The sequence below is a fragment of the Vanellus vanellus genome, assembly GCF_965231255.1.
Source record: "Vanellus vanellus genome assembly, chromosome: 16".
NCBI lineage: Eukaryota > Metazoa > Chordata > Aves > Charadriiformes > Charadriidae > Vanellus > Vanellus vanellus.
Window position 1 is genome coordinate 17,401,385 of NC_138921.1, and position 12,215 is coordinate 17,413,599.

The 12,215-nt window shown below is 43.3% G+C and overlaps 1 protein-coding gene across 1 annotated transcript in view; it reads right to left on the minus strand.

Moving 5' to 3' along the window:
* The window catches only part of KREMEN1 (kringle containing transmembrane protein 1), a gene marked incomplete at both ends in the record, with an annotated part of 31,151 nt that extends 22,486 nt beyond the window's left edge, over nt 1-8,665 (minus strand). Inside the window, one exon of the mRNA XM_082491661.1 lies at nt 8,587-8,665. Coding sequence (XP_082347787.1) covers nt 8,587-8,665 — 79 coding nt within the window. The remainder of the gene's footprint in view (nt 1-8,586) is intronic.
* Between the last annotated feature and the right edge of the window lie 3,550 nt (nt 8,666-12,215).

Genomic DNA, 12,215 nt, shown 5'->3' on the forward strand with positions numbered 1-12,215 from the left:
TTGTGACAAGTGATAAACACATCCAGAAAAGATGGCTACTGCAGCTTAGTGCTATTACTTATTTTGCTTCTCACTTCTAAATGAGAAGCAATATGTACGAACATCTACTCAGAAATGCAAGGAATGCTACAATACCTGAATGTAATCTGGCACACAGGCTAAACTGAAGTTAACATCAGCCCATTTTAGGATCTGCTGAGACTGGCCCATGCTTTAACTTGTAGTAGCAACTGCCCTTCATTTTCATGTCAGGTTTTTTTTTAATAGATTTTCTTCAAACTTCATTACACTAGTACTTTAAGGACATTGCACAAAAGGAAGAGTGAGAGCTCTCTTTGTTCCTCTTAGCTGTAGTTTTTTGTTCCCAAGACAATAAGTAGCTGTAACAGTGCCTCCTATGTTCTTTTACACTACCAAGAGATTTGGAAAAAATGTGCCAGCTGAGTTGTAGTGAAGCTCCCTTGGCTTTGTTAGCATCTAGATGTGGAAGAGGGAGGCAGTGAGATATATTGATTATCCCAGAAAAACTGAAATGAAAACTTTACTTAAAGTTAGGGAATTTAGCAGCTGTTATCAAATGAAATACGTAACCTTTTTGTGTTACAGGGAATTTGCTACAGAATTTTCATTTTGTTAATGATTAATAATAATTTTGCCATAGCATTGCTATTCCTGCACTTGGGGAGGAAGAATGCTAGGCACCAGTACAGGTTAGGGGTGGACCTGCTGGGAAGTAGCTCGGAGGAGAAGGATCTGGGGGTTGTGGTAGACAGGAAATTATCCATGGCCCAGCAATGTGCCCTTGTTGCCAAAAAGGCCGATGGAATCCTGGGCTGCATAGGAAAGAGTGTGGCCAGTAGGTTGAGGGAGGTCATTCTCCCCCTCTACTCTGCACTGGTGAGGCCACAACTGGAATACTGTGTCCAGTTTTGGGCTCCTCAGTTCAAGAGGGACAGGGAACTGCTGGAGCGAGTCCAGTGAAGGGCAACTAAGATGATTAAGGGCTTGGAGCATCTCCCGTATGAGGAAAGGCTGAGAGAGCTGGGACTCTTTAGCCTGGAGAAGAGAAGGCTGAGGGGAGACCTTATTATGGCATACAAGTATCTAAAGGGTGGGTTGAAGGAGGATGGAGCCAGCCTCTTTTCAATGGTTCCCAGGGACAGGACGAGGGGTAACGGGCACAAGTTAGAACACAGGAAGTTCCATTCAAATCCACGGAAAAACTTCTTTATGGTGAGGGTGACAGAGCACTGGAACAGGCTGCCCAGGGAGGTTGTGGAGTCCCCTTCCCTGGAGATTTTCAAGACCCGCCTGGATGCAGTCCTGAGTAATGGGCTCTGGGCAATCCTGCTTTGGCAGGGGAGTTGGACTAGATGATCTCTAGAGGTCCCTTCCAACTCTGAAAATTCTGTGATTCTGTGATTGCAGTGCAGTCTTTTCAAGTAAATATTAGCATTTAAAAATCAGGTCTTCAATCCTACATTCTTTTGCCTTGAACAATCAGCTTTGAGATCTGCTGAGATATATTTTGTACAGTTTTCTATAAAATTCCTAGTAACATGGATACAGATCTCTCAGCATATTCAATATCTTGGCAGTAAAGAGCTGAATTCTTCCATTTATCACATGTAGTGACTTCACCATATTTTGCTGCACAACAGCCAAGACACTCCCTTAGCAATCTCACTGTGAAATTAATATTCCCAACGTGTTGAAGGTGCAAAGTGAACGTTTCATCTGCAGACAGACCACTGCCCTCTCCATTTCAAATCCATAGGCTGCACTTTAAAGACAAATGTCCTAAGAGATTCTGGAGAAGAGGACGTTTGAACCCCCATCCTTCTTTTCGTCTTACACCACTGGTACAATAATTCTGTGAAAAGATGAGCTTAAAAAAGGTCAGCCAAATTTGTCTGCACAAAAATAATTCAGAAGAGGTCATCTAAATAAAACAGTTGGAAAAGAGCAGACTGAACGCCATTGGTAAAACTCTTGGGCTTACTCAAATTACCTGATTTCTCTCTGGTATATTATGATCATGTAGAAGGGAGAGGAAAACAAACAAACAAACAAACAAACCAACAACAAACACCTCTCCTTTTACTGTTCTGGCACCCACTGGATCCAGCTGCCTTATGTTGGTTGATACTTCCATGTTACTTTGGGCTATGAAGGCCTTCACTTGGAATCTAACATCAGAACAGTGACTCCAGGAAATAATACCAGTTCTATGAATTTCAGCAAGCCTTATTCCTTAAAGTTTTGTAAAACTATGGTATACTGCGACAGAACTTGCACTGTATCCAAGTCCTCTCCAGGTGGCAAAGACAGCAAGGGAAGAACAGGCACTTTGTGGAGGCTGAAGCCGACAGCATCCTAGAAGGCATCAGAGTGCCACTGGGCTTGACAGATTTGTCGCATCGTTTCTGTTTGTGCACCCAAGGCTCAGTTTAAACTATCCTGTCAACCATAAACCTATATTAAATCACTAGGGTTTTAGACAGTGCACAGAGAAAGCTGTGACCATTCAAATCTTGAAGTCTCTGACCTCTGATTTCTAAGATCTCAGTCAGCTGCGTTTCAGTCATAGTCTGAAGTAGAGGTTTGTGTCAAATCCATGATTAAAATCAATGTCTTGTGATGACTTCACTCTAACTCCCTAACAACCCTGCTGCTTCTACTGTTTCGTGGGGATGTCTGCAAACAGAATTAATCGAGAAACAGAACCATTGCAGTTGTCCTAGTCCTGAAAAGCTGGAAGGTTCCAACAGGTCCTGTTCAGGATAATGCTTACAAGCCCCAGGGAGAAAACATGGACAGCACTGTGCTGTCAGGGCTGGTTTGTTTTCAACACATCAGGTACCATGGTTGACAGAAAATAGCTCTTTTTTTTTTTTTTTTTTTTTTAATGAATACCAAAACTAGGTAAGTACGTATTGAGTGGCAACTGCTGGAAAGAAAAAGCAGAAAATAAGCCTGGGGATGGTTGTCCACTATGAGTGAATGCTCAGTGTGTGATACAGGTTCACAATTAATTTTATTAGAGCCAGATCAACATTTGGAAGATCAAACAGCAGCTGTAGTAGAAATTTTTTCCATCTGTCCTGGTTTCTTCTTCGATGTAGGGACCTTACAATGATCATTTATGCCTTTGTTACTTTGGGACTGTATGGCTGCCTGTGCTCCACATGGGCGCCACTTTAGGATCATTTGAAAAATTAAGGTAGTGCAGAATATAACAGGCTGACTTTTTTACTAAGTGAAGAACTGATGATAAAACACTGAGATTTCAGAGTCTGCATTGGCTTCCAATGATTTTCTAAGATGGGCTTCCAAATATTGGCTTTAATCTCTGAAGTCCCTAATGACAAGAGGCCCAGTTACCTGAAAATCTCTCATTTCATGCCACATGACCACAGACAGAAATAATACAAACACTGGAATTTCATCTGCAGTCTTTTCTGTACAAATGAGATGAAAAGCAAAGAAAGCAGCTATCTACTTCTCAAACACCCTTCCTTTTCTGGCTGACAAGTTGGAAATCTTATAAATCTTCTAAGCATTCTTCAAAGTCCGTATTTTCTCAAAGACATATATTTAGTGACATTACTAATTGCAGACTGAAGAGATGGAGGTTTCAGGATGGTTTAAATGACTTCTTAGAGTACTCTTCTGAGTTTGGGGCATGTATGTAGCTTTTGAGATTAAAAATTCAGAATGACAAACTTGTTACTATTTCACTGAAAAAAAAAAAGTTACTTGCTTTACTTGTTTGCTTTAAGTTATGGAAGCTACTCAGAGTGCTGACTAGTGGCTGCAGAGATTAAAGGTTGACAACAATTATCAACCAGAAACTAGCCTGCCCAGGTCAGAAATTATCCTACCAGCTATGGTCAAACAAGAAGTAAGGTTTTCTTTTAAAAATCTGCAGATTAATGAAAGGTAAATGAAAGTGACTGCTTTTTAAACCTTGGGTTTCATTACAGTGGTGTGATAGCCAGAACATTAAATGTTCTGCAAGGCTGGAGCAAGAAATAAAGGTTCCTTGAATTTACATGCTGTAACTGCCTGCTCGGTTCTTTCAGCCTTTCAGAAGAGTCAGAAAAATGCTGAAGCAGAATATAAGGATATGGAACCAAAGGTGCCAGGTCCAATAATGAGTAGGTGTCAGGTGCTTGATGTATGTGCTTGCAAAGTGTTCTAGGAGTTTTAAGTCATTTCCATTCTACCTAAACTGTTCTCCTAGTTCTTGCTAGAGATTGCAATTTAAGCACTCCTCCTTAAATGAAAGCACTGTATCTAGGTGCAGATGGCAACAGTTACAGGCACTAACCAGATGCTGCAGTCTCTAATTTGATTGAAAGGGTATAATTAGGCAGCAGAAACACTTCAATGAGAGAGTAATGCACAGAGGAAAGGGCAGAAACCACTTAACTGATGCCAAGATACCCCAGCAGTAAGGGAGGCAGGGGCCCACGGGTGGAAGGGGCAGAACACCAAATTACCTTCTTCAGATGAGAACATTTTTTGTTTCCCTGTGGATGCGAATAGGGATTCTATTATCATAGGTTGCCACAGTTCTTCATGTGGGAACACTGATTAAAAACAGAAGAAGCTTCAGGAGATCAAAGAGATAAATATGGCTTCTGTGGTCATTATTAAAAATATTTTTAGCAGTGCAATGGTTTTCTTTGAAGATGGAGTTTTATCGATTGAACCAAAAGCTGATTTGCATACCAGCACATGATTGGTCAGGAAAAAAATAATTTCATTCCATAGGATGTTATGATGCAAAATAAATGCTTTGGGGGAGGATAAGGCTGGTTTAGACCTACCCAAGCGAGGAATCAGTGTAGTATTTTTACAATTCAATACTTTGCTATTCCACTTAATACTAATGTAACAAAAGGCCTTACACCAAACCTATCAGGCTTGGGTGCCTATACTGTAACAGTAAAAAACACCACAACACAACAGCTGATACAAACTAAAGAAAAAAAAACACCTCAGGAAAGAATGATCTTTGTTTAAAATGGCAATTTTCAGAATTGCTAGAAAATAACTCCCTGTTTGGTAAATCAGCGAGTTTAATTCTGATGTGATGGTATGAGGGAGAAAGCTGGTCGTTTCTCCTTTGCTGTGTAGAGGCACTCTGCATGTAGTTTAAAAATCATCTCTCTCCTTCTACATATTCATACACAAACACACGCACACAGTTTTCCTAAGCCCTCAAATGCAATGATTTTTTTGGTCAGAACTGCAGTCTTATTTAGCATTGGTCCAAACCAGAGAGTAGTCACAGTGAATACTCACCTGACATTTGATCTAACCTTGACTTAAGCATCCATCTGCCCTGTAAGAATGTAAATTCCTGAGAATGTACAGACATGTGGAGTACCATACTTGTGCTCCCTGGCAGTGTGGGAGTTGTTATATATGTGAACTTGCTATTCTTGTGAAACTTTGATTACTAACCTTCAAGCTAGTAACTTTTTCATCGCTCTTCCTTTTCTGTTTTTTAATAATAATAATAATAATGTAAATGCTATCTGGCTGGCCAGACCCATTCTGGAATATGTTGGAAGCAGGCAAATTAGGCTATGAGCACGAGAGACAGTTACCATTATTTCTAATGCTTACAAGTATGTATTCTGTACCTTTTTTCTTTTTATTCATACAATACAAACATGCCATATTAGCTCCAGCTTTGCAGCTGCTGGCCGGTCCTCAGCCTCAAGATGGAAACACGCTTGTCCTTGTGGTTCTTTATCACTGCAAGTAAGAATGCATGATGTGGCTCCATAAGAATTTCTGTTCCTTAATACACCCATTTGTTTTCTTTCTTTCTGAAGTTTTAAAACTGTTGTTCCATTGTCAAGCGTGGCAGACTGAATCCCTTTGGAAATTTTATCAGGATGGGCCATAGCCACTGTGTGGATGGAGGGAGTGGTCAATAGCACAGCCATTATGGTGTGATATGACAAAGAACACGAATTTTACAGCTGGCAGCATGTAATCCTGCCTCCCTCCCACTTATTTGGCTCCATCCTGCCTAAATCCATTCACATAACTCTGGAGTTCGAGTTACGCTCTATGCATGTACAAGCATGACATGCTGAAGTGTCTGACTAACTATCTCGTCTGGTTAGAAATGCTTTTTTGAGTATTTCCATGAAGATTGCTTAAGGCATATCAAGTAGAACTGCTTCTCTGAATCAGCAAGACATAGGCAGAAAAAGATGACAAGAGATACAAAGTGTGTAAGAGAAGGCTGAAATAGCAGCTCAAAGGAAAGACTCAGCTGGGAAGAAAACCCAGGACTTGGTGACCCAGTGTTGCTAAATAGAAAGTAAAACAGAGAAAGGAAAGAGAGACTGGTAATCGTATGTATTTCTCATGGGGAAATTAAATGAACACTATAAATACCGAAACTAGAAGTGAGAACTTACAGCACTGAGTATGTAAAATGACATTTGTTCACTGAAACTAACATTTGCCGAAGGTATTTCCATCTCTTCAGCCTTGTAATACAAAACTCACCAAATTTAGACAGTCCTTTAATGTTAGGCAATCTGTTCTCCCATCTCTTATTTCTGGTTCACTTGAGAAATGTGGTATGACTGAAGTTTAAATGCTGCAAATGTCAGTGTTTGGATTAATAGAAATTGGTAGACATCACACAGCAAAGCAGAAACATTCTGTGAGAAGTAGCACAGTACTATGTGCAAAAACAATTGTTAACTCTAACTTCTGACAATTCAAGTCATTTTTCATAAGGCAATTCCAGAAGTTAAAGTTCCTCTCCTGTCTTAGTAAATGATGGTGTAATGCAGTCTGTATTTTGGCTGCCTTTTACAATAAACTTATTAAGACATGCATTTGATAAAAAAAGGCATAGGCATTAAAAACATACCATATGACAAACTGCCTTAAAAAAGAAATATTGAAGTTTGTCATTTCAGAATTCTGCTATCTTCATGTGCAACCTGACCCAGTTGATCCCATTTCAGTCCCATGGGATTAAAGGTGAAGAAGAAGGTCCTGACGTATAGTTTGTGCAGATTAGCAGCTCTACAGATTTTGCACATGCCATAGAAATTACAGGACCTTGTTGAAGTGCAGACTTGCACTGTTTCTAGGCTCTTTAGCAGAAGACACACAGGTAGCGGTGCTTCCCAGATCCATTCTCCTTTGCTACCCCTGCATTTAGAGGCTTTATATATTATTCCCCCTCCCACTGCCCCAGCTGCTTGTGCCAAGGCTTCTCCGTCCCCTTTAGTGGCGGCCAGTGCATGCCATTAGAAGTGGGCTAGAGGATGGAAGTGCAGGTGCATAAACAGATAGAATCCTCTCAGCAGCCTATGAACCAAACATTCGCACTGGGATATATCCTTCACGCGCTGTCATGCAGCCTGCTGCAAGGGACATGGTCACATACGGAGTGTTCTGTCTGCAGTTCTGCTCAGAAATCTTACATGAAGACATTCTTCAACTTAAGCAAAGGAAGGAGTACCTGCTGTGTGCACCAAACATGTCCTAATGGTACTGGGAACACTCTTAGACATAGTCTAGACATGTCCCTGTCTAGGCAGCTTTCTACATGCTGATCTGAAAATTCATGTTTTACTCACTTCAGGTAACTTCTGAGAAGTTGTAAAGTTTATCTTCTGAGTTTTCTTTCTGGTAAAAGGTTTTTTTTTCCCTGAGAAAGTTTATGTATTTTCCACATCTAATTAAGTGCATCTACAAAAACTTGATATGCAAATATCTGTTCATGGCAAAAAGAAGTAGAGCAAATTCTATGTTATAAAGAGTGACAGTGATTACAATACACAAAATGTATCGGGGAGGACCTTTCATCTGCTGGCTGTGACACTGTGATCATCTGGAACAGCCACTTCAGATCTTGCAAAGCTGGGCCAGCCTTTAGCAGAGGAGACCACGCTACTTGAAATCATCAGTAACAACTGAGACGAGGACAAAAGGGTGCAGAGAAGCTTTTTAAGTGAAAAAAACACACTAACAGGCAGCGAAGCTTCGGGCTTCCCAGACTCCATGGCGGGACGAGAACCTGAAGGGTCAGCGGAGCCCGCGCTTGACGGGGCGCTGGGCCGGCGCGCTGCCGCCGGGCGAGGTGGCCACCCCCGGGCTGCGGCCCCGCAGCCACGGCTCTGCCCTGCCGCCGCCGGTGACTTCGTTTCCCCGTGAGCGTCCCCCCGCCCCGCACTCCCCTCGCCCTGCGGATCGGCCACCAAACTGCTTCGACAGAGAAACGCGCTGCTCTTCTCCCTCTTACCTCACGCCTTCACACAGGGTTCCGCGCTCCGGGAGACCCTCCCGCTGCAAAACGCCTACGAAAATCCCCCCTCCGCGCCCTGCACCGACCTGGCGAGCAGGAAGGGACGCGGTGGCGACCTCCAAGAGGTGCCGCCGGCCGGCGGGAGCCCTTCGGCGGGGGGGAGGGGGCCGCGCGGCCGCCTGCGCGCCTGCGGAGTTGGGGGAGTAGACTGCCCGGCTCCCTCAGCCCTGTGAGGAGAGCGGGGAGCGGCCCCAAACCACCCCCAGCCCCCGCGACGCCTCACTCACCGGAGAGAAGGGGGTCCCGGCAGCAGCTCAGCGCCAGCCCGGAGAGGGCCAGGGCGGCGGCGAGGGCGGGGGGCTCCATGGGCAGCGGCCGCCCCGGCGCTGAGGGGGCTGAGGGGATCGGGGCGGGCCGGGCAGAGCGCGAAGCGCGGGGAGCTGAGGCCCTACAGCATGTGTGTCCCGTAACTGCGCCCCGGCGAGGTGCCGAGTGGCAGATGAGGGATCCTATTACCAGCCATGTGACAGGAAAGGATAGAGACCCACATCCCAACCTGCCGCCGCGCCGGGCGGCCACGCCGCCGCCCTCACCTTCGGCACCGGCGGGTTTGGGCGGCCGGTGCTGGCCGCGGGGCCGGCCCGGGGGCTCCGCCGAGCCCCTCAGCGAGACAGCGGCTCGGCGACACCCCCCTACACGGCCCTGCCCCCGGCTCCGCAGCGCCCCGCGGCGGGCGCTCGGCGCTCCCCTCTCCCGCCCGGGCCCCGCCACCGGGCCGGGATCCCTCGGGGGTTCTGCCGGCAGGCGGGGGGCGACCAGGCCCTCCTTGGCCCTGGGACGGGGGGGGGCGGAGGAGGGGGGACGGAGGGCGGGAAGAGAACGGCACAACCTTCCCGGACATCCAGGCACTTGTCCGCAGGAGATGCGCGTCCTGCAGGGGCACCAATGGACAGAAACACACAGCAACATAACAGACCGCGGCGCCCGAGGGAAGAGAGCGGTGTTGCTGCTGAGAACGGGGAATGCGCATGCAGAAAGATAGATTATTTTTTTTTCCATCTTCATGCAGACAGCAAAGGAAAAAAAAAAAGTCAAGGTGGTAAAGTCTAAACTTCTACAAACGCTTATTAGCTGATCTGTCAGACGTTTGAGCAATGGCAGTACTTCTTTGCTAAAAAACAACCAACAGGGGAAAAAAACCCAACAAACAACCATCAGCAGCAAAAAACCCGTACGCAAGTGACACTTGCTTTGTCAGGAGCAGGAGGAGTGCAAATGTTCTTGTCCTTGTAGCATCCTTACACCATTGCTGTGTGATGGGGTGGCGCCTTCTAACATGTAAAAGGGAGAGTGCAATATGGTTTGTGGGCTTCAACTATTGTTTCACTACACACTGTGGTACATCTCAGCATGCAGAAACCTCCCATCATATAAAGCTGTAAGGTTGATTTTGAGGTGAAAACGTGCTTACATCTCTGTTGGCTTTTGCAAAATATATAAAAAAAAAAAAAAAAAAAAAAAAAAAAAAAAAAAAAAACAGAAAAATGGTTACATACTAGCATGGCTTTACATGTATATTTTAATAACACAGCATAATAATGTGCCACATTCTTAATTCTTTGAGCTGAATTCCTACTGAATGTAGACATTTTAAGCTGATGAAATATTGAAAATCAGTATCAGTGTCCTGTTAGCTTGGTGTTATGTTTCAGGGTTTTTTAAATGGTAAATGTGTAAATATTTAGTTCCTCTTAACACATATCATAGAATCACGGACTCATAGAATGGTTTGTGTTGGAAGGGACCTTAAAGCTCATCTATTTCCAAACTCCCTGCCATGGGGCCACTAGACCAGGTTGCTCAAAGCCTCAGCCAACCCGGCCTTGCACAGATCCAGGGATGGGTCATATATAAGTACGTTCAGTTATTTGACTCACAAATTCTGCTGAATGTCACTATACTGAACATTGATTGCATAAGAGCACTGTGAGCAGACATGATTTTGTTGCCACAGAAGATATGCGTGTGTGTGTGTGTATGTATGCGTGTGTGTATAAACTAGAGATTGCTGTGATGGGAGGGTTACCAAGAACAACCAGAAGGAACAGCTTGTGGTGGGTGTTTGTTTTTACCACTACTTTGTTTATGATGGGCTAAGCTGAATAATTCTGATTCTTAGAAATTGACTGTGTTCTCAGATTAACGTACAAATTTTTCAGGAGGACTGGAGTTCTAATTCATTTCATATATTCCCTTCCCAGTCTGAGCTACTGACATCAAGTGCTGCTAGCATTCTTTTACAAGTCATTGTGTGTGCACGCAGCACTTCCTTGTGGTACAGCATATGAGACTAGTACTTTGTGATTTAATGACCCACACAATTCTCCTCTCCAAGGACTTGGACCCGACTGTGTTACTCGTTCACTCAATTTTTATTCCATTTTATCCGGCATTCTGTTCCTTAAGGACACTGGAAGAGAGAAGGCTTACAAACTTTTAACACTGTATTGATAACAAAGTTCACAAAGTCAACCTTATATATCTCCAAAAGGCCAATTCAGTCTTCCAGCACTCCTAAGCAAAAATCACCTTCATTCATCCTGCTGCCCACTTTCTCCACTAATCAGTTGCACACACAGTTGATGTGTGTGTGTATACATCGGTTGCACTTTTTTTATTCTTTTTTAAACTGTAGCACACTGGCAATGGACAGCCAGTTGTTGCCAGTGATCATTCCCCCATCTTCTTTCAAAGTTCTTTTTTTTTTTACAATATTTTTTCTTTCTTTTCTGTTGTACAGAATTGTTTGTGTTTCAACTTACTGTATTCAAGATCACTTGTTCTCATTTTCTAATTTTATGCGTGTGGTTTGTGGTCTCTTTTTACAAACAACAACAACGGCAACAGCAATGGCAGCTAATAAGTAATGAATAATTTTGTACTTCATAATATATTGACTGAGGCATTTATTTCAATTTGTCTTGTTCCCATTATAATGTAAAATCCGTACTGTTTCACTCATCTAGTTTTCCTGTACATTTGGTACGTAGTTTGTCCTTGCTCTTTGAAACCACCATGATTTTCCAGTAGTTTATGAGTTAAAGACCTTAGAAAACCAGACCAAACGACCTGCAAAACTCAGTAATTCTTTCACAGTCGAAAGAGTTGCACAATACAGAACCAACTTCACAAACCCTGTGGGATGTAGGCAAAAGCAAATGGTGGTTTTGTTTTGTTTTTTTTTTTTTGTAAAAGGATTTTATACAAGGTAGTAGTTCAGAAATCACTTTTTAATGAAGATAATGAAATACACTGTAGTACAGCTAGATATTAAAAAAGAAACAGTATGCATGTTGCAGTTATTCAAGGAAAACACGGCAAGTTTTGCAAAACATTTCCAGTGCAGCTAACAGATTTTTTTTGTTTTGAAGATGGACTCTAATTGGACAGTTGAATAAAGATGGATTTTTTAAAAATCATTATAAGCAAACCTGGAAGGAAAGTTTTCATTTTCTGAGTATTTCTCCCTCCTTCCCTACTGTATCCTTTAAAATTAGGTAAGAACTGAAATAAAAATGCCACTTTGAGTCTGTATTCACAGACCTGTCAAAATGTAAGAATACAATGTTTAAATCTCTCCCTCCCTACTACCCCCCCGCAACAATCTGCAAATCCAACCCCATTTGCCAGTAGTCCATCTGACTGCATCCACTGTGCATCTATCTAAATCAGCCTTACATGGCCCCAGAGAAGGCAAATGTTTCTCTGATAATGGCTAGCATAGTAGGGTAGGATTCTTTTCATCTTACCAACTTTCAAATACAAGAAGAAAAGTGCAGAGAAATCATGAACTCTTGATTTTGTCAAACTCTGGTTCTGCTGGCAGAGATGTGACTGTTAGGAGAAACTAATGCCT